Source organism: Harpia harpyja, chromosome 11 (assembly GCF_026419915.1).
Source record: "Harpia harpyja isolate bHarHar1 chromosome 11, bHarHar1 primary haplotype, whole genome shotgun sequence".
In the NCBI taxonomy this organism is placed as follows: domain Eukaryota; kingdom Metazoa; phylum Chordata; class Aves; order Accipitriformes; family Accipitridae; genus Harpia; species Harpia harpyja.
In genome coordinates, this window is record NC_068950.1 from 44,317,514 (window position 1) to 44,340,491 (window position 22,978).

The 22,978-nt window shown below is 42.8% G+C and overlaps 2 protein-coding genes across 6 annotated transcripts in view; one reads left to right on the forward strand and one right to left on the reverse strand.

Annotated features, from left to right (window-relative positions):
* Window positions 1-329: 329 nt before the first annotated feature.
* On the reverse strand, window positions 330-19,383 carry DNAI4 (dynein axonemal intermediate chain 4). Of its 3 annotated transcripts, XM_052802654.1 has the most exons (17): window positions 19,191-19,383; window positions 18,452-18,614; window positions 17,380-17,570; window positions 15,185-15,294; window positions 14,807-14,960; window positions 13,208-13,347; window positions 11,882-12,040; window positions 11,195-11,389; window positions 9,651-9,901; window positions 8,275-8,361; window positions 6,402-6,553; window positions 5,261-5,418; window positions 4,940-5,061; window positions 4,133-4,231; window positions 3,250-3,476; window positions 2,305-2,458; window positions 330-488 (listed from the first exon to the last, which is right to left on the reverse strand). In XM_052802654.1, the coding sequence occupies exons 1-17, from the start codon at window positions 19,229-19,231 to the stop codon at window positions 444-446; spliced, it is 2,448 nt and encodes an 815-aa protein (XP_052658614.1). In that variant the 5' UTR covers window positions 19,232-19,383; the 3' UTR covers window positions 330-443. The 3 variants fall into 3 exon arrangements, with proteins under 3 accessions (XP_052658614.1, XP_052658615.1, XP_052658616.1); XM_052802655.1 differs by lacking the exon at window positions 4,133-4,231; XM_052802656.1 differs by lacking the exons at window positions 330-488; window positions 3,250-3,476; window positions 4,133-4,231 and having other exon boundaries at window positions 2,322-2,458.
* A 142-nt stretch (window positions 19,384-19,525) lies between these two features.
* Window positions 19,526-22,978, forward strand: part of MIER1 (MIER1 transcriptional regulator) — a 43,370-nt gene continuing 39,917 nt past the window's right edge. The window contains exons 1-2 of one of the 3 annotated variants that reach the window (XM_052802659.1): window positions 19,526-20,189; window positions 20,352-20,441. Coding sequence is in view for 1 of the 3 variants with exons in the window: in XM_052802657.1 (XP_052658617.1) it covers window positions 20,950-20,958 (9 nt within the window). In the remaining 2 variants the exon portion in view is untranslated. Of the gene's footprint in view, window positions 20,190-20,291; window positions 20,442-20,851; window positions 20,959-22,978 lie in introns of those variants that run through there. The other 2 variants (XM_052802658.1, XM_052802657.1) reach the window with 2 other exon arrangements.

Sequence of the window (22,978 nt, forward strand, 5' to 3'; positions counted from 1 at the left end):
GACAAGACGGATCCGATGAAAAGTCCATTCATTTACTGTCTGATTTCACAGGGAAGATACAGACTACATCGGGTAAGGACTTTGGCTGTATTATGGAATGGCCTATACAGGAGGTGATTTTAGCATTTTTGCTTTTTGAGTAACCGAAGGAGAAAAGACCTTGGAAGTAAAAAACAAGGAGAAAAAGCCCAAGGAGAAAAAGACTATGGAGACCTTTCTATTACCTTATCTGTATTATGGGGAAAGCCATCAATGTATTAATACCGTTTGTCTAATGAGGGGGACTTCCAGAGGAAAATTTAGAGCATTTGAAAGACGTTTCTAACCAGTATGGTTTCAAAGAGAAATTTTAATGATTGAAGAAGAATAAACAGTCAATGTTAATACTACAATAAGTCTTTCTTGCTGTTTACCAACTGAGAAGGTGTATCAGTTAGCTGCTGTTAAATAGCTACAGCAGGACCAATTATGTCATGTAAGGTACCAACCTGTAAAATAAGAGGAAAAAAAAAAGAGCTGTATGACAGTGTAATTGCAGTATAAGACACACAGTGATCCAAAATTCCTATTTACGAACTGAGAACAGAATTGCTTGTGCAATGAGCATCCAGAAAGCAGGCTAAGGTAGTTTGTGTTATGTCAGCTGATTCTTCTTTGGCATTCTGTTAATACTACGCTTACCTCTAACAGTGCTCCTTGAAAATAGCGCTTTTTGGCAGGCCTGTTTGGATTGCATTTGTAGCCATCGCACTTGGCAGCATGCAAGCATACATCTTGTTTAAAAAGGAAATTAATTTTCAAGACGATACATGTATGGTAGCTGTACTTAGATGTGATTGCCCCTGAAGTAACTATCTCCCTTTAGCGTTAGTTGTAGTACAGACCCTGTCGTGCTAAGCCTTGTACATACCTAAGCCTAGGAAGACCTTGGCGTTAGCAGAAAAGGGAGTGAAAGAAATGGATGATGCTGGAAAGCAAGGCTCCTGCTGGCTAATGAGGCTCTGTGACTCGGTGACCAGTTATGCCACATGCCCAAAGTCTGTGAAATTAAGCACTGATATTTTTAGTCCTGTTCTGGTAACATACCCAGAAAATTATCCCTATACTCTTATTAACTGAAGAACTCCTCTGCTCAGATGACTTGGGCTGCTTCATGGTGATTTACAGAAGAAAACCTCACAAATTTTTTTTTCTAAAAGTTTAACAACAATGGCCTCACTTTTAGTTTTTAAGGGAAACATCTTTTTGCTCTGCGCTTTACAGCGCTTGGCAAATGAGGCTGGTAATTACCAGAATTTCTAAATGCAATGCTGACAATTGTGAATTATTAATGCTTAATACCTTAAGAATGAAAGTTAGATTAACATCAGCGTTTTCGTTCTCTCCAACTTAAGTTTAGTGTTTTGCACCACATAACTAACTCAAAAGGGATTTTAAAAAGTACCAGTCCCACTTTACAAATGGGGAACCCAACTCCAGTAAGCCAAAGCTCCTCACTTTAAGCTGAAAGGACAAAGGGAGCAGTGCAGTTCAGGGCTGCAGACCACCTGCAGATAGATCCTGCAGGAGGGATCCACCCGGTGCTGGAGTACCCAGGGTGGCATCAGAATTTTGTACCATGGACCAGGCAAGGAGGGCCCCGCAGGGCTCTGGTATAAATTAGCACCACTTTATGCAAAAGTGAACAGAAGGGATTCACAGTTGACATCAGTCAGCTTTTACACTGCCGTTGCCACGGAATCTATGCAATGGTACGATTGAAAAGGAACCTAGTTGTAAGGCAAGTCAAATTCCCACATGTCATCTAGGACAGAAAAGCCCTCGGGAGGATAAGTAGACGCTTCTAAAAGAGTGAAGCCCAAGGGCTAATGGGTTTGCTGACACCAACGAAGTGAGACTATCTTGTGGGTGGCCAGGAGAGGGCACGTCGTTCCTGTGTTGTGAGCAGGTAAGGGCATTCTGCCAAATACAGTCACCTGCAGACTGCACTTAGAGGCAGCTCCACCTTCCTGCCCTTGCCCCGAGTGTCCCTCCCAAATCCAGCTGTGGCAAACCTCCGGATTTGCGATCAAGTGAAACCTGAAGTTCAACGTTGATTTACCTGTTCCTGAAGTTTCTAGTGGTATGGCACGCAGAAGAGCAGGAACCGCCTCAGGTTTTAATCTGCTTACGGAATTATATCCGATTCCACCTATTTCAATATCTGTTAGCTAGATCTTTAACAGAAGCCCCTTTCGGAGGAATGAAGTACCAGACAAGCATGCAGGCCTCTGAGGACCACCACCTTGTCCTAGTGAACCGTACCTTATTATTGTTGGGAGCAGCCAGGTTCTGCAGCTCAAACACACTGACTTCTCCTTTGCTGTCTCCTACGAGAAGGCAGTCGGTGTTCTTAGCAAAGAGTACAGATGTGAATTTCACTCTTGGGTTAGCAAAGCAAGAGGTCACGGGGTTCAAGCTGCAACCCAGCAGAGGCAAGAATTAATAGGTAACATTGCATTTGCCTGAGTGGACTATCATGTAAAGTCTAGCAGTAATGCAGGCCAGATAAATATTGCATGTTTTACTTTTCATGTTCTAGATTAACTCAAAAACTAAGAAGTGAGGCAGTGTTTTGTTAGGTCTCCACCAGAACAAAAATCCATGCTGCTATTAACGAAGATATCCTGGTTGCCTAAAATCTGTCCTGTTGCCTAATATGGGGGGTGGGGGTTAATATTTTTATTATATGAATAATTTGCTTTTTGCTACTGCAAGATTTGGTGGGCCTCCTACTCCACTGCAGGCTTCATGCTGTCATTAATACTAAGTAGTACAGACCAGCAGTACAAGGCCACAGATTAACTAAGCTGCACGAGATGTACACCTACTTTATGGTAGTGGGAAAACATGAGAGGTATCTGAACTTCTGACCATCTTATCTTTATAAAACGTCCAAAGTAGCTCAGTTTTGTTATTTTTCCTTTTAACTATGGCAGTGGTAGAATTTGTGATTTCTGGAGGAAAAAAAGCAGATTTACCCTTTAGCAGTTCCATGAGGCATCCAGCTCCTTCTCTTATAATCACAATTCTCCGGTAATTACCATCTGCTTTTACAAAATGAGTATTTCAAATTGCAGTACTTTCAAAAACTAAGCAAGCAAACAGCATGGAGCTGTCATGATCTGGTAACAATATTGATTAGGGATTAATGTGTAGCCTTTGTGCCGTTAAGTTTCAGAATCTTCTTTGAGAAAAGTAATTACTTACATGCTGGCACTAAGATCCCAAATTTCTACTCTGCTTTCATTCACTGCTGCAAATATGCAGGTTGATTTTGGAGACCACATAACATCATGAACAAAAGCAGTGGCGGAACTGAAAGTTAGAATGGGCGTCTGTGAATCCTGGTGCCATAAAATAATGCTCCAGTCTGCAGAGCAGCTTAGGAACATGTCAGTGCTGAATGGATTCCAAGCGACTTTGTACACAGGACCCTTGGTGTTTGGGAAGAAACAAAAAAAGAACTTTGTGTTATTCTAGAGCTACAGCCTCACAGGATGGTTTTTAATAGTGACCTTTCATGGAAATCCCTGACTGTCCTCTGACCTTAATAGCAAAACCAGCATTGTGTTATGTGTACCCATAGGAAATTAGGATGCAGCAGATGTGATAAGACAGGAGAGATCTTAGGAATAAAAAGCATTCAGCTGATTCTGTCCCTTCACCAGTTGTTAGGAGAAGCTGATGCTGAAAAGGCAGCTTCTTGGATGAAGCAGAGACTTTCAAAAAAAGAAGTGTTGTTAAAGTTCTGCCATCTTTCTCTCAGAGGTAAGACTATTTAACTGTGGTTAGCAGGACAATCAGATTACTGTTTGTTTTCTTAAAATAAAGCCAGAACTAAAGCTTTAGAACAGTTTATAGTACAAGTTTTAATAAATTACTTAAAAAAAAAATCCTTATAGCGTAGAAAGTAATCTTGTAAGGCTATGATGCTTTATGCTATGGGAATTCATTCCTAATATGAGAAAAGAAGTTTAGGCTTCTTTTGTTACAGATGTTTTGTTTAGTAAATATAAGCAAAGAAACTATTACATTTGTGAACTTAATTGAGCAGTTTCTGCTGTCATTACTTTTTTTATGTATCACTCACCTTATGGCCTCTGTATGTCTCTAGAAATTGCTCATTGCATGAACAAGAACACTTGTGGATATGACCCTCTTCTGTTCCAGCAAGATAAAAATTAGTATCCTAAAAGAAAGGTAAAAGTAGCCTATGCTGGATTAACCTATTTATCATTCATCCAAAAATCTACAAAGGACCGTATGAGTTTGGCAGTGACAGTCCTCTGAAGAACTAAGGTGGAGTTGCCAGGATGTGGTGTGGTGGCCTGCTTGCATGTCTGCTGCAGCGGTGTATGTCCAGTAGATATAGTGGTGCCAGAATGTACCATATTTGCTATGCGTGTTCTCCATCTATGCAGAACATACGCTGTGATTTTTGACTCCTGAAAATCTTGGACTTTCTGTGATCCACATGGGCAAATGTACGAATTCTTTAAATGCTCTGTGGACAAAATATTCAGCTGGATAAAGAGGAGAAGCACAGCTATCTAAGTCCTAGACTTGGTAGATGCTGAACAGTCAAATTGTCACTGATTTGACCAACACACAGAGGAAAGCTACTGTAGGATCTGGCCCAAAGCAAATGTGAGTAATGTGGCTGAAATGATAGAGTTGTTCACATATAGGGATTACTTGATTGGTTTACCGTATCATCCATTTTCAGTAAAACTGTTATTAGCTAAGAAGCAATTTTCTTTCAGAACTAAATATGCTTTAAATACCAGTGCCAGGTCCTAGGCTAGTGCGTATTAAAGTAGCTCCAGCTGAGGATCTCACCCCTGCTGCATAGTATTGCTGGATAATACTTTAGCCAGGATGGACTTTCTGAGCCTACCTTTGGATGGAAGTCAAAGCACATTCCAGCTGCCTGTTGAGATATCAGAGCTTCCCTTTTCCTTTCTTTCTCACCTGGTAATTTTTTCTTCTCACTTTCTGTTCGCTTTATTTTCATCAGATCTGTGCAAATAGCAAGAGTTTTTGTCAAACAAGTATGTGACAGTGCTATGAATAACTCATGCTTCTTTGGAATGCTCAACATCTCTTAAATGTTTTGTGTATGATACCTGGTATAAAGAATGTCACCTGAAATAAAATGAAGCCATTGCAATCTCAGGTATTATCCCTCTGCAGAAAAGCTGCAGGGAAAAATGCTTACCAATGCAATCTAGTCTTTTCTGTATAAACCACTCTGTTATTCGGCCATCTCCTGAGATACAGATTAATCTCTCTTTTTTGCCATCTCCTGTTGCACCTCTGTCCTGTTCCACCCACCTCATTTGCCATACAGGACCTGTATGTTTATTTGAGGATTCACTGGGATAAAAGATGCACGTGATAAATCATACATGAACAAAGACAAGACAATATATTTGAAAAATTAACCTTCCCCTTTGTAATGAACATCAAGTCTTATGACAGAAATGTTGTTTAGCTTTTCTTAAAAAAAAAAAAAAAATTGAATATTGGCTGTTTTCCCTGGGGAAAACGTTTGATACTTAGTTTCAGGGCACTGTTTATGGAGCCACCCTTAGGGCAAATGTCTCCCTGATCACCCGCCCCGCCCCTCACTTCTTAATTTCTGCCTATCCCTCACCTATTCTGATGTTCTCTCCATTTTTGGCAAGTGGAATCAGTGAGAAAACACCAAAAGCTACCACTCACTGGTCTCCCATAAGGATTTATTATCTGGGGCAGGATTGGCCTAGTTAGTTAGTACATGGTGTATAAAATGATACTTGGCGATAACTTGCTGCATTTTCTTAAAAAGTCAGAGCATAATACTCATTTGTTTCACCTTTCCAACGTGCAGAACTCGCTTTGTACGCATAGCAACAGCGCAGAGAGTTTCATACCCCAAATAAGGACCAGAGGTCTTAAAGTAATGGAAGCATTTATCGTCAGAAATAACAATAGAGGATGATGGCAGTGCAGAGAGAGAATGGCAATGTCTGAGGATTTGGCTGTATTGGTGTAAATAAGTGGAATGGGAAAAGTCTGTTTGGCCCACTCCGGCCCTTCCAGGCATTTATGCACTATCATGAATTTTTGCATCCGCAGTTTTGCTCCAGCAACTTCTAGTATTTGAGAGTATTGTTTATGTAGGCATTTCCAGTCAAAACTGGAAAATACTGATGAAAGTTGGAAATGAAAAAATTGTGCAACATCCCTAAGCATTGACAAGCCTTACTTATCTTAGACTGTTACTATTCCTCAGCTTCTCAGTTGTGGATATTCTTTTCTTTGTTATCTGCTAAGATGTGACCAAGGTGGGAGGAAATGGGAAATCATAGCCTTACCTGCTGTCCAAAAGTGCAGCGTCGTTACAACTCCGTACATTATAGATTGTGACAGAACCATCATACATTCCAACCGCTAAAAGATTTGGGCTTGCCATAGAAAAATCCAAAGCAGTAACACCATGCTCACACCGGAAAATACGCTCTGGCCACTGACCAGTAGAAAAATACAAGAACATTTTAAGTTAGTTACTTAATGTGCCTCGGTCTTCTCAACACTGGATACTGAATTGCCAGGCTCTGCTGGAAAATTCAAGTGCTGATGACCATAGGGACTACTTCTAGACAGAAATTAGGTACTATATTCTAAATGGTTCAGTTTATTTCTTGCTGCAACTGATAAAATTAGGAAAAAATAAAGGCTATGCAGAAATATGACATTGTAAAATGTTAGATGGGCCTACTCCAAGCCAAATACCTAAAAATCAAGTTCCCTAGGGTTCAGCTGAGTACAGCGTGAGGTTTTTGTTTGTTTGATTTGGGTTTTTTTCTTTTTAAAACAAACTTGGCATTTTGGAAAATTTCTCTGGTTGTTTTCTATCTTGTAATATGAAAGTAAGTTCCTTTCCAATTACAGAAACTTAGCTGAAGATAAAACATTATCTGACATACTTCAGGTAATCTGTAAACTGCTATTTTCATGTAATTTCTCCATGTAACCAAAGAACTGATTCAGCTCTGTTAGAAGGTTAAATCCTTAAAGAAGTCACGGCACTGAGCTCTTGTAATGGGAAACAGTAGGGTGTTAGTTTGCAAAGAAAGAACTGTATTTCAGTGTGCATACCAGATCTTATTTCTTAATGTTAGGGACTTGAGGACTATGGTGACATCAGGGAATCACAAGAGTATTTGATTGTTGTTGACGTGATAAACATGCATCAAAGATGTGACTCTGCATGACTTAAATTAGTCTAATAATACACAATTTTGGCCAAGTGAAGTTTGTAGAACAAATCAAACTAAATTTGTGTAATCTGATGGCAATCAGATGGTTTTTACTGTGTCATTTTGTAACTGAGATTTCCAAGATTTTTTTTAAAAATGGCTCGTTTAAAAAGGATCGCTTTTCAGGTGGATATGTAAAGATGTAAATGTTACATCTATGAAATCTACTGTCTTTTTGACAGTATTATGAGAAGTTAGATTAGATAATTATATTATAAATTTTTAAGTTTTTTGCTTCAGCCTAACAGAATTTCATGGTACAACAGAAAATGGATTGGAAAGGATAATCCTTAAATTTAAAATACAGATGTTCTCTGTAATGAGAGTTTGGAAGTATTGAACAAATGCTCTATAGTTTTTGAAAAACAAAAGGTAAATGGATTTATTTTCGCATTTGCTGTGCTCAAGACTTTTCCAGTCTAAAAAATAATTTCTACACACCTGGGTCTACCCACAGTAATAACGAAACAGATTTACAGCCTTGGGTAGGTGGCTCTAGGGGTTGGAAATGGGATACAGAGATCTACATTGCTACGTTGCCTAGCATAGACTGGTACTACCTGAGACTTGTAACCATCTGTTGGTTGTTTGGTGGCCTGTGTGCAATGAGTTTAGTTCCTGTGAACAGATGTCCATGTTGCCAAACCACCAGTACAGTCAGCACCTCTGTTGGAAGTGTCAATTGAGAGGACTGACAGGCACAGAAACCAAACTGCTTCCTGCAGGCACTTTAGGTCAAGATTTAAGCACATTACTAGGTACTGCAGTCAGAATCAATTTTCCAGAACTGTGTGGTTTGGGCTAGCAAATTCAGCCTGACTGCCTAGGTCTTGCTTTTTGAAACAGGAAGAGGGAAATAAATAAAGCAGAAATAGTATAGCAGAAAAATGAATTGAAGAAAAAGAAAGAAAAACTGGTTGCTCATTACCATGGGGTTCTTCAATGACCAACAGCAAGCCAAGCCTTTCTTTTGTTCTTTACAGTCAAATGCTCCATAACCAACAGCTAAAAGATCCTAAAAGCACAGATTAACAAACAGATGTATCTCAGTTTAGCTTGAAGTTCACTTGTATATTTTTAAAAGGCAACTTTCTGCTAACAGTGACTCTCAGTGCGAAGTCTGGAAAAATAATGCTCATGTCATATGCAAGTAGAATAACACACAAGAAGAAAAGAATTTCAGAATTTCTAGGATACTGGAAACTGGTTCAAATAAAAGTGCATTCACAGTCACTATCAGTTGTGTTTGCAATCCCCCCTCCCTGGCCACCATAAAAATATGTCCCTTTCCAGAGATGAAGGTACATTATTCTGTAACCACATTTTAATGTGCAGTATTTAATGGAATACGTAATAATACTTCTACTTTTATTTCTCAGTGTTAGCTGCAAAAGGACCTTCAGTGACCACTTCAAACTTCTAGCTTTTAGCACTCCACAGTGGGGTCCAATGAATTCCGTTCATTCCTTTCCATAAGTAGAAGTAACAGGAGCAAACCCTATAATTCTAAGACTGAAGTCCATAAATGTGTCCAACTTTTTATAATACCTAGGGATCTGATGTACTAATAGTATGAAATGGTCTTTATTTTCTCTCTTTTTTTCCGTTGGGGCAATCTTACTGGTTTTATGTTTCTCATCCTACCTGCTTTTTACCTTCCTTCCATTCATTACTTTTGTTGTGGCCATTAAGAGAGCTCTGTTGGAAAAACTGAGCCTTACATTACTCTGAAAGTGGAGATGTCTGAGTCATTCTCACCTCCACTGAAACTGAATTAAATAAACTTGGGCCAGCTGCTCAGAAATCTGTGCCTGTTATTATGCATCTTAAAGTTTGATGAATGCCACTTTCTTGGGAGATTACTGTTAGAAACAAAGATGTGGTATCTAAACTATCACGAATAAACTCCATCAATGGTGATAAAGTTTAGTAGTAGGGGGTTAAATTTCAACATCCAATTCTATAACAGACCAAGTCTATTATCTTAACATTGCTTTTCAGGTGACCGCCCATGGTAAACTGGACCAATTAAATTAAATTCTGGACCAGTTAAAGCTGTTGTGATACATTTGTAGGAAAAGCGTAGCGCAGCTGTCCAACCTGTAGAATAATGTAGCAATATTGTTATATGGAAGGGCAAAATACAGAGAGTGGGATGCAAAGACAACCTACCTGACTGTAGGGATGAATCCATTTCTCTGAGATCTCTCCCAACAAAGGACATCAAAATCAGGAGTTTATTTACACCAACAATTACTTATACCATTTTGTAAACAGCTAAGAAAAAGCTATTTGTTAACTCACTGGGTTTACTTTGCTCCAAGCCATACTGCTCACACTGTGACCATTAGTTAAATCACATATATATGACCACAGCCGTTCCAGTCTGGGAGGCAGAATTTCTTCTGGGGTTTTATTTAGATCTGACAAAATTGATGGGTCAACAAATGCATCCTTCTGCTCTTCCTCATCCTTCTTTTCCTTGTCATGCTCTTCCTGTTTAGCTTCTTTCACTGCTGCTACTGTACCACTCATGTCTGATGTAACATCAGGATCTAAAATGCACAAATATGGTAGAGCCTGAGTAGTAACATTTCATTCATCTAACTCCAGTCATTCACAACAGAAGAAAAATTTGCCCTTTCAGCAAATATTTTGCAGAAAAGAAAAAAAAAAGTGAAGATCTGAGGAATTAAGACATCGTAACTTCTAAAACTGTGGCTAAAATGTTGATAGTGACATGGAAGATGGCTGGACCAGGCTGTAGTGTGCTAGTTATGCTCCAGGTGTTTGAGTGGATTTAGCTACCTAGCAACAAGTTATGAATTTATGTCCACCCCCCACCAGGAATGTTTCTAATCTCTCGTATTTAAAAAATTGTTTAGACAGGGATTTTTTTTCAAGTTACATGCCAAAGTTTAAAGAGCCACATTTATGCATTGATGCTGTAACACTGTAGCTAAGTTACATGATGCCGTAGTAAGTTGCTCATTTCTTGGGAAAATTAAGTGTAGAGCATATTTTTAGACTGTGTTTGCGAAGTATTTTTTTGTTTACTCACCCCTTTATTTTATGTAATGTGCAAATCATAAATTGATCTCAGATCCCTGTTAACAAAATAAGAACATAGTAACTGCCATATTGTCAGAACAAAAGTCCTCCTGGCCAGCATCATGCTCCAGCTGTAGCTAGTTCCTGAAGAGTGACAGAATGTAACAGGTTCTTGCCTGACAAACTGAAACTCTCTTTGATACGAAGAGTTACAATACAATAAAAGCAGTATGAAGCCTTTTTTTTTTTTTTTAATCCCTGTGTTAACTTGAAACTCCTGTAAAAGGTAAAATATTACTTAGCACTTGAGTCCAGGTAATGCCTTTTACAATCTGCAATGAATGTACTTTATGTTAGACACTGACCATCTATCAGGCTAAAACTTCTGTTTAGCATCAGACTCCTTATAAAATTAAAAAAACCCAAAAAACTATAGAAGACTTTCCAATACAAAATATGGTTGGAGAAGTAGCAGAATTAATCTGTATCTTAACTGTCAGTAAACAAGTTTGACTAATATTTTGAGTAAGTCTCTGTTTGTGGTGTTAAGGGGAGATTAGCCAGCTCAGAACTCATTTATTCAATTCTTCCACCAAGTATGGTAGGGTTGTCTGTTAAAGTGAATGTAAAACTGCAAAGTTCATGTTGACATCTCATAAACTCTCTCCTTTCCTTTGTCTATTTCTTAAATGACTTGTCATCTGTAAAGACATTCAATGATGAGGGACATAACTCCATGACTTTCAATAGCATGCAAAGCCTTGTGCTGAAACCAGGGCAGCCAATAAGAAACAAACCTATAAGGACAGGAAACTGCCGATAAGCTGCAAGTTTGGGTTGAAAAATATTCTCCATTAGAATCCTCTCCATGAAAAACAAATTCTGCTGAAAGTTTTCTGATGTTAATATAGCTTCTGAATGGCATTCGTCCTCTTCGTGGATTCTGGCAAGAACAGCACTTTCCGAAATCATTAGAGAAGAAGTTGTACTGCCTGACAACAGATAATATGGGAAAAAAATGGTTTTAACATGATAATACTTTGCACAGAGAAGTCAAGGGGATAAGAAGTCTCCTCCTCCTCCACCTGCAAAAAGCATAGAAGAATCTATCATGATCAGAAAATACTTACATTATTAATTTTTTCTTGCTTTAATTTTGTTTTCTTTTTTTGATCAAATACTCAGTATGATGAGATACTTCTGGAATTTTTTACAATTGGTGTTTTGCTTCTAGTGTCCTAAGTAACTTAGTATCAGCAAACTTTGTCACTGACTATTTATCTTTATTTAAGATCATTTATGACAGCATTGTACAGAAAAGGTCTCGGTGCAGACCTGTCCAAGATTCTTTAGCAAACTCTCTTTCAAGTGCAGACAGGCAGACCAAGCATTTTCTTCATGTAGTTTTCACCACACAGCATAGTGATATACATGGTTTAGAAGGATGAAAACATGGCAGAAATGTAAATCTGGAAAAATGTTACCTCTGTTGGAAGAGACCAACATAGTCTGGTTGTGCTCTTTAGTTGTACGAGATTTGCTGCTTTTCCCAGTTGTGGCTCTGCTACCTTCTGCTTTTGACGTAGGTTCTATTTCCGATACATTAAATGAATCGTACAAGTCCCAGGAAGTGACCAGCATCCCTAGAAATTAATTACACTGTATTATACAAGTCTCTTGTTTCGGTACGTTATTAAAAGGACAGCTGAGCAAAGATTTACTTTTTGTACTACACTCCCAACTGTTCGGCAGAGGGGCTCTGAAACCAACTGAGGGTCATACAAGGCTGTAGCAACAGCTGTTGTGTCATTGCAGCAGCTGCATCAGGGTCTTCTGGGTGTGTGGCTTCCCTTCAGCCGGGCCATCTCCCAGGGAAACAATGCTCCATAACCTTGCCTTTGTGTGCTCAGCCTTTCAAACCTGGGTTGGAATGAGCCCTGCTGATGCTCAAGGTATGTTTTCAAATCAGATTAATATCTATTTTACTTTTTTTTTTTTCATTCATTTTACATACACTAACAAACACAAAAGAAAAATGTTTGGAATAGCATTCCCCATAGTTTTCTTTGGCCTCCTACACAAAAAAAAAATGTCCATAGTGAGGCAAAGCTCAGCACGTGCATCTAAAACCTAGTTATTCCTCTATAATTTTTTTAGAGCATTGAGGTTGAACATTTTGTAAAATTGCATCTATCTTGTAAGACTGCCAAGATTTTCTGCTTTCCCCAAGATTTTAAATCTTGTAAGAGAGGTTCTCTTCTGTGCATTATGGCAAATAGAAATAGAAACTAGTGTCACTGAGAAGTTAAGGGGAAAAGAGGGAACTGTGTCCTTTCACATTTCAAGAGCATAGCTGAGTATTAGGTGAAGTTCTGCCTCCTAAGAAGCACACTCTGCTTGAAAAGTGCTGAGGCAGGCAGGACACAGCAGCTCTCCGCTAGTGTAATGACTATTTTATTGCAATGGATACAGTGTACCAGTACCAATGTTCATGTTTTAGGAGGGGCAGAAAAGAGCCCCACAAATCATGCTAGCCTGTCTGAACTTAAAGCTCTGGAAGCGAAAGTTGAGGAAACATCATCTCCTGCTTAGAGATGGAAGAAAGAAAAAACCGTTTCCTCAGTATCCTACCTGTGTGTGGGGAGTTTTCTGAGGTCCCATTATCTAGCTGTATGCTGGAGTTTTCCCAAATAAAAATTTAATAAGTAAACTAAATGTAATAATAAACCCAAATGCCAAGGGTACAATGTAGTAAATGAGAGCCCGTTCTTATTAAATACCCTTTCCTATATGGCACTCAGAAAGTTTACCTTTATCTTCCATGATGATTTTGTCACATTGCACTTCCTTGTTCTTTGCAGCGCCATTAATGGTTTGCATCATTTTTTCTACAAAGCGATGATTACCAGGTCTATTTTTGCAAATGTCAACATAAATCCTATTCCGCTCCCTCAGGGGAAAAAAAAAAAAAAAGTGTATATTGACTTCCTGAAAAACATTTGCATTCAACTTCTCAGTGTATTTAACCACAAGTTGAACAGGAGAGGATACTCCATGTCATAAATTTACTGCTTGGGGTTTTTTTTTTGATTGCTAGTTTTTATTTCACTCTACGTATCATTTTTCAGCAGGTATTTCTGGCTTTGTGATGCTGTTCTAAAACAGAAATGGCCTGTAGAGGTAGGCATCCGCAAAAATCCCTACTCCGACTACCTTTGCACTTTGGTGGAATTCAGAGGAGTTCAGAAATATGTAGCTCTCATCACTTGGGAGTGAAAGGCAGTGCATCCAAGAGACAAAAACAGAACTAGTACATTTCTATTTTGTCCAGCCTTTAGGTTCTGTAGGAATAGTCAGTGGGAATTGTGAAACTTTTTCTATTATTTTGGTTTCAATATTCTAACAGCAGACATAGATTATACCCCGCCTTAGTCCGCCAACAAGTTGCTGTGCTCAGGTCTGTTCCTATACAGCTGGCAATACAGGCTGTGTACTCCAGCTAAGTCTGATTCATAGGATACACTTCCTCTTCCTTCTTCCCAAAAATCACACCAGTGTGATTCACAGACAGTGGGGGTTGGAGTCCAACCATGAACTTTGTGTGTATACTAGTGGAAAAACTCCTTAGGTAAGTTGTTTGACTTGCCAGTTGCAGTACACTGCATCTCAGGCTTTGGGGCTTACGTCTACAAAAACTGTGTGACAAGTCTGTCATCCGTCATGGAGAGAACTTTGCTGCACTCTGTCCCAGACAGCCCCTGGGAGTAAGCCAAAAAACTATGAGTTCTGGGTTAACTCCCTACCAAAGTTCATGATAGTCCAGGGAGGAGACTCTGAAGTGGAAACACAGTAGATGCAACTAAGGGGAGACACAGTATTTTAACAGGCAAGGTCACTTGTGGTGGTGTGAGGTTTCTTCTAGCTAGAAGCACTGTGCAGAGCTTCAGAGGAAGCCAAGGCCTGCCTAGTTTGTTTGTATCTTTGTTATTAAGAAACGATTAGCTGTAAAGCTACACACAAGAATCAATGCAGAGGTTTGCAATTTCTTACTGTTTTCATTAAAATTAAATGGTGTAATTCATGTATACTACACTTCTCCATCTTTTCTTTCCCCCATCCCCTGTGAGTTCTCTTGTCACCATCCCCCACTTTTGCTAATCTGCCTTAATTTATTAGTGAAAGAGGGTATTAATTTGATCAACAGGATGGAGTTGTAAGAAATTTGGGCTATCTTGACAGAAGAGAGACTCAAGCCTAATACGGCTTTAAACAAAGGTGAAATGACAAATTTTAGTAGTCAGAACACTAAAACTACTATGTGTGAGCAGCCTGTTCAGGACTTTGTGGTCAGCAGAAGTTGTGCGTGCTGAGTGCACTACATGCATGTACACAATTACCAATATACATACAGAACTCTTCCAGCATCTTCTGATTCTACAGACACCACAACAGATGGCATATCCAATATCCAGATAGTTTCCGTCTCTGTGAGGTAAATATCCACTCTCCTATCTAAGTCTTCTTTTGTCCATTCTTTTATCTCCTCTTGCCTCACCTGCACATCTGAAAAATTATATGAGGTTAACAAGCGAGACCTTTTCTGCTCTAAATTTAAAAGAGGACGAATTAATTCTGAAACTATTGTAATGATCGGGAGCCAAAATTTGTGAGGCACTGAGTTCCTTCAAAGTGCTGGGCATCTCACATCCACGTACTGCAGTGTCTCACAAACCACAGTGCTCCAAAGAACAGTTTAAATCTATAATTATACAGTGTATGTTCTTTACCAGATAAGCTAACAGCTGTGTCTCGTCGAGAGCCAGGTTCTACTATTTCATCTAGTACGGACTCAGTTGTTGATGCGTTTGATAGAGAAGTACTGCTGCTTCCATATGTCCTTCAGTAACAAAGAAATAAGCAGAAATAGTATGTGAGAGTCCAGATGTCAGTTAGCAAAGCACTACAAAAATAGCAGTGTTGTTATCAGGATAAACCACAGAAGACTGTAAGAGCACATACAATGATGCTTGCATTGTAAAAGAAGTCACGGAAGGCTTAGGAAAGAAAATAATGAAATGGTTTGAAAAAGACTTAAAAAGGAAGAATTCCTCTGACAGCATATCCTCAGGCATTAAATAGCTGATGGAAAAGAAGCTGTTGAGCTCTCAGATTCATTCTTAGCATATAATAACGTGAAGTGTTGGCTACCTACTGTGTGATAACGCATACCCACAGGTAGCACTGTACTCAACCAGAATTAAGATCCTTTGGTGCCTTGCATGTGCTGAAATGTCTTTGAAATGCACAAGAAACTCATCTGAAGGATTAACTTGTTAACAAAAATAGATAGTGTTCATAGTGGTGATAGCTGTGATAACTAGCAGTTAAAACATAGGTACAGTTGGGAGGTTTGTCAAGAGATTTTTTCTCCTCAAAAGCTGAGTGTGAGCAATTATACACATACAAAAGGCATTTGAAAAAGACCGTTTTTAAGATTTGTGTTGAAAACTAAAGTTAAATCATTTAATTTTGTTTTCTAAATGAAGAGCTCTTGTCTCCAAAAAGGATGCATTTATTTTTCAGGAGATACCTTGTATTTTTAAGTCAATTTTTTTGTGTATATTTGGTCCTGGTTAATATCCCTACCTCTAGGATTATCCCTTATGATAGCCACCCTAGGAAGCATGACAAAAAGACAGTTCTCACAAAACAATCTTTTTGTCAGACATCACAATGGCATTAACTTTGAGAAAGAAAACCATAAATAATGCTTTAACTTGTATTTTTTTCCAGTGCTGACTTTACCAGTCTTTTAGTCCTTTTGATTAAATAAATAGCATCTCCACTCCATACAATTTGAATGTGTACACACCATTGGATAAAGTGATGTGGTTCATTATTTTTCATTTTAAACACAAATAGTTATTTACTTTCTTTTGCGTGACTTAATTGAGTTTGTCAGCCTGAAGATAAAATGGCTCAAGTCCATTGACTTCGTTTATTCCCTCTGTACTGAAGGTTTGTAAATGAAAGCTAGTAAGTAGTGAAACACATAACTTAGCAGTTTTAACTCAAAAGTTTTTGTAGAAGAACATTTTTGGAAATGTATGCACATATGCATACAGAGGTTAACTTGCTTGCTTAAGTTAGTTTAAAAGAGAGGATTCTTATTATGGTAACAATATTTTGACAGTTGAACTGAAAGAGTCAAGTTTTTAAAAAGGGTTGTCTGTACTGAATAAGTATCATTAAAAACTGACAAAATACTTTAAAAGAAATGTATAACTCTTCAGTGAAACCAGACCTTTTGTTTCCAGAGCATTTTTCCATACTCACAGCTAAGCAGGTACTGATATATTCCAGTTTTTGAAAAAACACGTCTGGGGAAGGCAGAGAGCACCTGAAGTAGCTAAAGGGAGTATATTAATGAGCTGCAGATGCCCCTTCTCAGCTGTACAGCCTTGCTCAGACAACCAGAGCACAACCTCCTCCACCTTTAAGAGAGTGTTTTGTCACATACTTGTGTATAGGCTCTGTCACAACTTTGTATGTAGGCCTAACCATTACAAAACCTGCAGTTTGGATGTCTGCATTTTTGAACTGTGAGGTACTCATCACCGTCTCTAAAAATGGTCCATTCTGGTATGTTACATAAAAAAATGAGTTTAAGAAGAATTTGAATAAAATTAGAAACAGGAGTGCGTGCTGCAGTCTGCTTTCACCCGTATGTATTAGCATTTCAGCAGTAGTTCTGACATAGTCAGTCATGAGTACTGACAAATTCCGTTTATTCTATTTGTTACTATTCCTCAAATTTTAAATGACAACTATGACAGGCATATTTCTGTATTTTGACAACAGAGTATAATTATTAGCCCTGTGCAATTATTCCAGCTCCCAACCTCTCTGAAGAGCAGATGTGTGGCTGCTGCAGGGTAGGTACCCTGTGAGACAGGATTTAAGAGACAGCATATTGGCTTACCTCGAGAACGAACCTAAACTACCATTCACTCCTGATGTCTGATGCATGGAAAAAGAAGAGAGAAAACCAGATCCTGTGGCCCCAAAGTAAGCACTTGATGCTAAGAGCTTGCCCTGCCTGGGTACAACAGTATTTGGATCTGAACGGAAGAGTGGATGGGGTGTCACATCCTTTCCTTCATCATCAAAAACCTGAAGAAATATTTAAATAATGATAATAGTTTCACTGGGTTCCCAAAACAAGTGACAGTGATGACTCTTGCAACATTTTATCCCACCTGGAACAAGAAGACCCCCGATCCAGGCAGGAACCTGACAGAACAGATAGGTATCCCCTCTCTACAAATGATGCCTAATATACACCAGGACCGGGGCGAGGGGGTTTGCATTCCTGCTTTCCCTTTAGAGTTCAGCCTTGAGAGGGCTGTCACCTTTGCCTGGGACTGCTTTGGAACTCTCTTTATAGAAATGATTGCAAAATACCTAGAAAAACTCTGTTTGTCCCACTATCAGAGCCACTTCTCCTTCTTGGTCAACCCCGCTGTCTTTTCTGGCTCATTTATTCCATAATGACTATCGAGAGTGGCTTATTGACTGTAACTATTCATGTCAAATTAACAGTACAGCAAAAGCAATGAGAGAAACAATTATGCATCTTTTTTTATTATACTGCTCAAAATATTTTATTGTATTCAGTAAGGTCTTTAAACGACTCTCAGATTATATTACGGGAATCTTCTATTTTTTACGTAAAGACGTACAGGTGCTACAGTCAACATATCTCACATAGATTTGAAAGCAAGTAGTTCTCACATTAGGAGGAGAACTGTTACTCTGATTTTATTATTATTATTATTATTATTATTATTATTATAATTGCAGATTGTTTTTGGACACTAATCATCATTTCAGAATGGATTAAGCTCCTGGATCATTTTCTTTCTCCACAGCTCTTCAACTTCAGACATGCCTTTTCTTTCCTCCTCCCTCTCCCACTTCCTTTCTGACAACTTTTAACATCCACAATAACTCACATTTAAAACTTTTTAGTAATAGTGTAAACGGCTTCTCACCCGTGTGGCATACTTGTTACCCACGAGAGACGCCCTGTCCACAGCTTTGCCATCGGAAGTCGTGGACTGGCTTCTGCAGCTCGCTGCTTTATTTGCATAGATGCCACTGAGGATGCTCGCTCGTCTTTGGCTACCAGAACTCGCTCCTGATCCTTGCCTTACCCTGAAATCAGCCGTAGAAGTTCCGTTTCAATCGACAAAATACAAGCAACCGAATACGATCACCAAATTACTTGTCCCTTAACTTTCATGAATGGTTTAAAAGATTTAAACTATTCGGGATGATAATCCTGAAATAATTCCTTCAGAAAAATCTCCGTTCAGCTTCTTAAGCGGTGATAGGAGGGGCGAGGTGGGCGGAGGGTGTGGGGGGGGCAATGCCTGCCGTAAAATAAAAGCCTAAAAGACGTTTTACCGGCGTTTGGTTTTCTGGGGCTAAGCTTACAAGCGGGAACTGGTGTGGCAATAAAAGGGCAAAAAGACGCAGCCTGTGGCTGCGTGCGGGGCCGGTTACACAGGCACGCTGTGGCGCATTGCCGCCCGCTGCCCGCTCGGAGCGGGACGCCGGCGGGAGCCCACCCGCCCCTCCCGGCCTAGCCCCGACCCCGGCCCGCCGTGACTGGAGCCGCCTGAGGGAGAGCCGCCGCGCAGGCCCGGAGCCGGGACAGCCCTTGCGTGGGCTGTCCACGGGAAAAGCGCTGCCGGGGACCCCCCCCGCCCCGTACCCCCGGCCACTCACGGGGGAGGCCGCCGGCCGCCGCCGCCGCCGGGGCCCTGCATGGCGACGAGGGTCGGCGGGCGCAACGCGTCGCGCCGTAACCATGGCAGCGCTCGCCAAGACGCGGCGCGGCGATTGGCTGCCCAGGGACGGCGTCGCTGATAGGTCGGGCCGCGTCCTCCCCTGCCGCCTCCGCCCGCCTGAGAGAGGGACCCCCCGCGCCTCACCGCGGGGCCGCGGCCTCCCCGTCCCCGGGCTCCTCTCCGTGCCCGGCCGGGCTGGGCCGCCCAGCGCCCGCCTCATCTCGCCCTCCTCCTCCTCCTCCGCCGCCGCCGCCGCCCCGGGGCGCCCGCCCCCTGCCCGGCCCGGGGGCTCCTCCCCTGCCGTCAGGGCCGCGGCAAGCCCCCGCTCCCCCCCTTTGTCACTGAAGCACAAAGGTCCTCGGCGGCCCGGGGAGACGGGAGCTCCCTCCGCCCCGCCGTAAAACTCGGCCCCGGTGGTGGGGATCGGGGCAGGTGTGGGCTTTTTGAGGGGGAAGGTTTAGGGGTTTGGGGTTTTGTTTGGTTTTTGGGTTTTTTTTCCCCCCTCGTTTGCTTGAGTCAGCAGCAAAAGTTGCATGCGTGGGTGCTTTCCTTTCAGCATCGCCCCGCGGGGACCGTTTTTGAGGATTTAAAATGCGGTTCGTCGGGAGAAGGGGTGGCAGAGGAGCGGCTCGGGAGAGAACTGCGGATCGTAAATGAGCTGTGCGCCTCTGAAAGGGGGCAGAGCAGGAGCGGGCAGCCCCCAGCCCCAGGCCAGCAGAGACTTGAGGCAGGGGCAAGAGCAGAGGCAGGCTTTCCCCCTCCCCCGAGACGGGGGCAGACAGGCTTTTCCAAAGTTATTTGACAGGCTACCGTGTCCTCCTCGCTTCCAAGAGCAATTGTAATGCCAGACTTCGGGATCGGGAGCCCTCCCCTTTGCCTCAAAGGGCTGTGCGTGTCCTTGTGTCATCAGCCCTAGGACAGAGCTGAACCTGGGCAGGTGAGGCAGCCGGGGAAGGTTTTAGGGAAAAGAGGCAGAATTAGGACTGGACGTCTGGGGGTTTTTGGTTTGGGTTGGGTTTTTGGGAGGGGGGGGGTTGCCTTTAACGTAGGACCAACCTAGCGTTGTGGGTGTTATCTCACCCAAGAGTGTCCCACACAGCAGGAGCAGGTCAAGAGCTGTTTCCCTGAAGACCTCACTCTTACGCTTCGTCGTCGGTGAGAGAGCTTCCACGCCTGTGCGCCTCACCGAGTGAGTACGACTGCCGGGTCAGGAGCCAGGCGGGAGGGAACGGCACCCACACCGACTGTACGGCGCCGGGCATCTGATTTTTTTTTTTTTTTTTTTTTTTTTTCCTCCTTCCAAGCCGGTCCTGCCAAGCACTAAATGGCGGCGGCGGCTCCCGGGGCGGCGGGGAGCGGAGCGGGACCCGCCGCCTCACCGCTGACAGGGCGGGGGCGGGGCCTACCCCCTGAGTGACAGGCGGCGGCGGGGCGGGAGGGGGGGGGGCGCCCAGCAGGCTTCCCGCGCGTTCCGGGGGTGGGGGAGCTGTGCGCGGTGACGTAGTGCGTGGCGTGCCCCCTCCCTTCTGCCCGCCCCGGCCCCCCGCCGCCGCGCAGACCGTGACCCGCCGGCGCCGTTTCCTCCGCCGCGGCGGCGATGTGACCCCTCCCCGGCCCTCCCTCCCTCTTCCCCCCCCCCCCCCCCCCTCAACCCAACCCCGCCGCCGCCCGCCGGCCCGCCCGCCCGCGCAGCGAACATGGCGGAGGTGAGAGCGCGGCGGCGGCGGCGGCGGGGCGGGCGGGGGCGGGCGGTGGGGGGGGGGGGGGGGGGAGCCTGCCCGGGAACTTGTTGCGCGGGGGCCGCGGGCGAGCGGAGCGTCCCACAAGTTAGTTGTGGGGCCGGGGAGGTCGCGTTCGAGACCCCGGGACGTCGTGTCGGGTCCGCGGTACCCGTCCGTTTCCCTCCGGGGCCTACTGCCCCGGGACGGGGAGCCTCGCCGCGGGGCGCCGGGCCCGCCTCGGCGGCGGTGGGGTGCGGGCGGGACCCGAGCGCGGCCCCGGGCGGGTCGGGGACCTGGAAGCGGCGCCTCCCGCCCGAGGGCGGCACCGGGAGGTGGTGGTCGCCGCCGGGCAGGGGTCCGTGCCTCGTCCGCGGGTCGGGGAGCCGAGGCTCAACCGGTAGCAGCCCTCTCGGGGGAGATGCTAGAGAGCGGTCAGCGGGGGACCGGGCCCTGCTCCTGAGCAGCGAGGGCGGGGGAGAGGGTAGTGGAGCGAGGCCTGTGCCTTCCTTGGGACGGGGTTCATCTTTGGGGGGGGGGGGGGGGGGGGAGAGGGTGGAAAGTGGGGTAGCCTTAGCTGCTGTGGCATGGGGGGGGGGGTGTAATCCCTTCGGGGTGGAGAGGGATGCGCTTCTTGCCAGCTCCTGCCGTCTGTCTCTGTCCCAACGTGATGGAATCGTTTCTCCCAGGCTTTGATCGGAGCACCATTGCTCGAGGATAAAACATATATTTATTTTCTTTAAATATCTTTTTGTAGCCGTTAAGACAAAGAGGAACTGTCGTTATAGATAGAAGGGCAGCCCTTCCAGTCTCCTAGGAGGGAGACCTTTCTCCCGAAAAAGGGAGAAGGACTGTGCAGGGGAGTTGTAGGAAATGGGAAAAAGCTTGTTGACCTCTTTTCTTCTGTGGGAGGCAGAGCGAGATACGTGTTTGATTATTGAGGTGTGGATTTGTCCATCCCGATTGTATCTGGAAGAGCAGCTCTTTTGCTTCTTAGGAGGCAAGTCAGGACAGATGAACAGATAATTCATTAAGTTTTCTTCAAATTATCCTAAGATTCCGATCTTAAGGTAATTTGCTGCGTGAACGGTGTTGACAAATGAATTGGAAATGCTTACTTGAAAGGTATGCTATTAAAAATAAAATAAATCCCTTCTGTGGGACAGGCGTTTCTTCTAGCCAGACTGGGGGGAGTTGCAGGTATCAGGATTATAGTATTTTACAGATGAGGTTTCTTCCCTCTTCCCTTGAAATTCCTGAATGTGTGTGAATTTTTACTTAAATTTATTTTATCTTTCCCTCCCAAATGAAAACTGTAGTGAAGCGTTCTTCCTGTTATTGGTATGAAATGTACTAATTTAATCTTAGAAGTTTAAAAGAGTCTGCCTGTCTGTTTTTTTCTGTATCTTGAGGGGCAGAGAATCACAGGTCTGATCCCTGAGTAATTTCTTGGCCGAAAAAATGCGGCTATTAAACTCCTGTCATCTGTAAAGTCAGAGACACATACTGGGGCCCATGCTGATCTAGGCATCACAGTATTCGGGATCTTTGTCTCAAGTTTCACCAATTGCTTGTAAGTTTTGTTAATTAAGCACAGCATTATTGTGAAATATTTGTGCTAGCTCTCTTCTGGTGGGAGCTGAAGTTCGCCATATTGCTAAAGAGCCACAGGCAGTATGCTGAATTACTTCCTATTCTGTATTGTCACGTACTTACATGGACGTTACAGCAGTGATAGCATTGAGAGTTGTAGAGAATTCATGCTGCAGAGAGCAATAAAAAGTCAGTGGGTTATGGAGGTCACACGGGTTTTGTTTTTCACTTTATGGATGTTGTTCCAACGGGTAAAGCTGTTGTTACGTGTTGGTCTTGATACCTTACTAAGAAAGGAAGAGGTTTTGTTTTTTTTTCCCCCTCAGCATTTTGCTTTTTTGAAGAAAAGCTAAGATGAATTCTTTGTCCTATTTCGGCTTCTTTATTTCAGGTTAAGGGGCAGGAGCAGCATAAA

Coding starts and splice junctions, on each gene's coding strand:
- DNAI4 (XM_052802654.1), bottom strand. CDS start 19,231: ATGCAGGGCCCCGGCGGCGGCGGCGGCCGGCGGCCTCCCCC. Junction 13,348..14,806: donor GAAGATGCTGGAAGAGTTCT/GTATGTATATTG, acceptor TTTTCCCCTGAG/GGAGCGGAATAGGATTTATG. Junction 11,390..11,881: donor GTTGGTCTCTTCCAACAGAG/GTAACATTTTTC, acceptor ATCTGTTGTCAG/GCAGTACAACTTCTTCTCTA.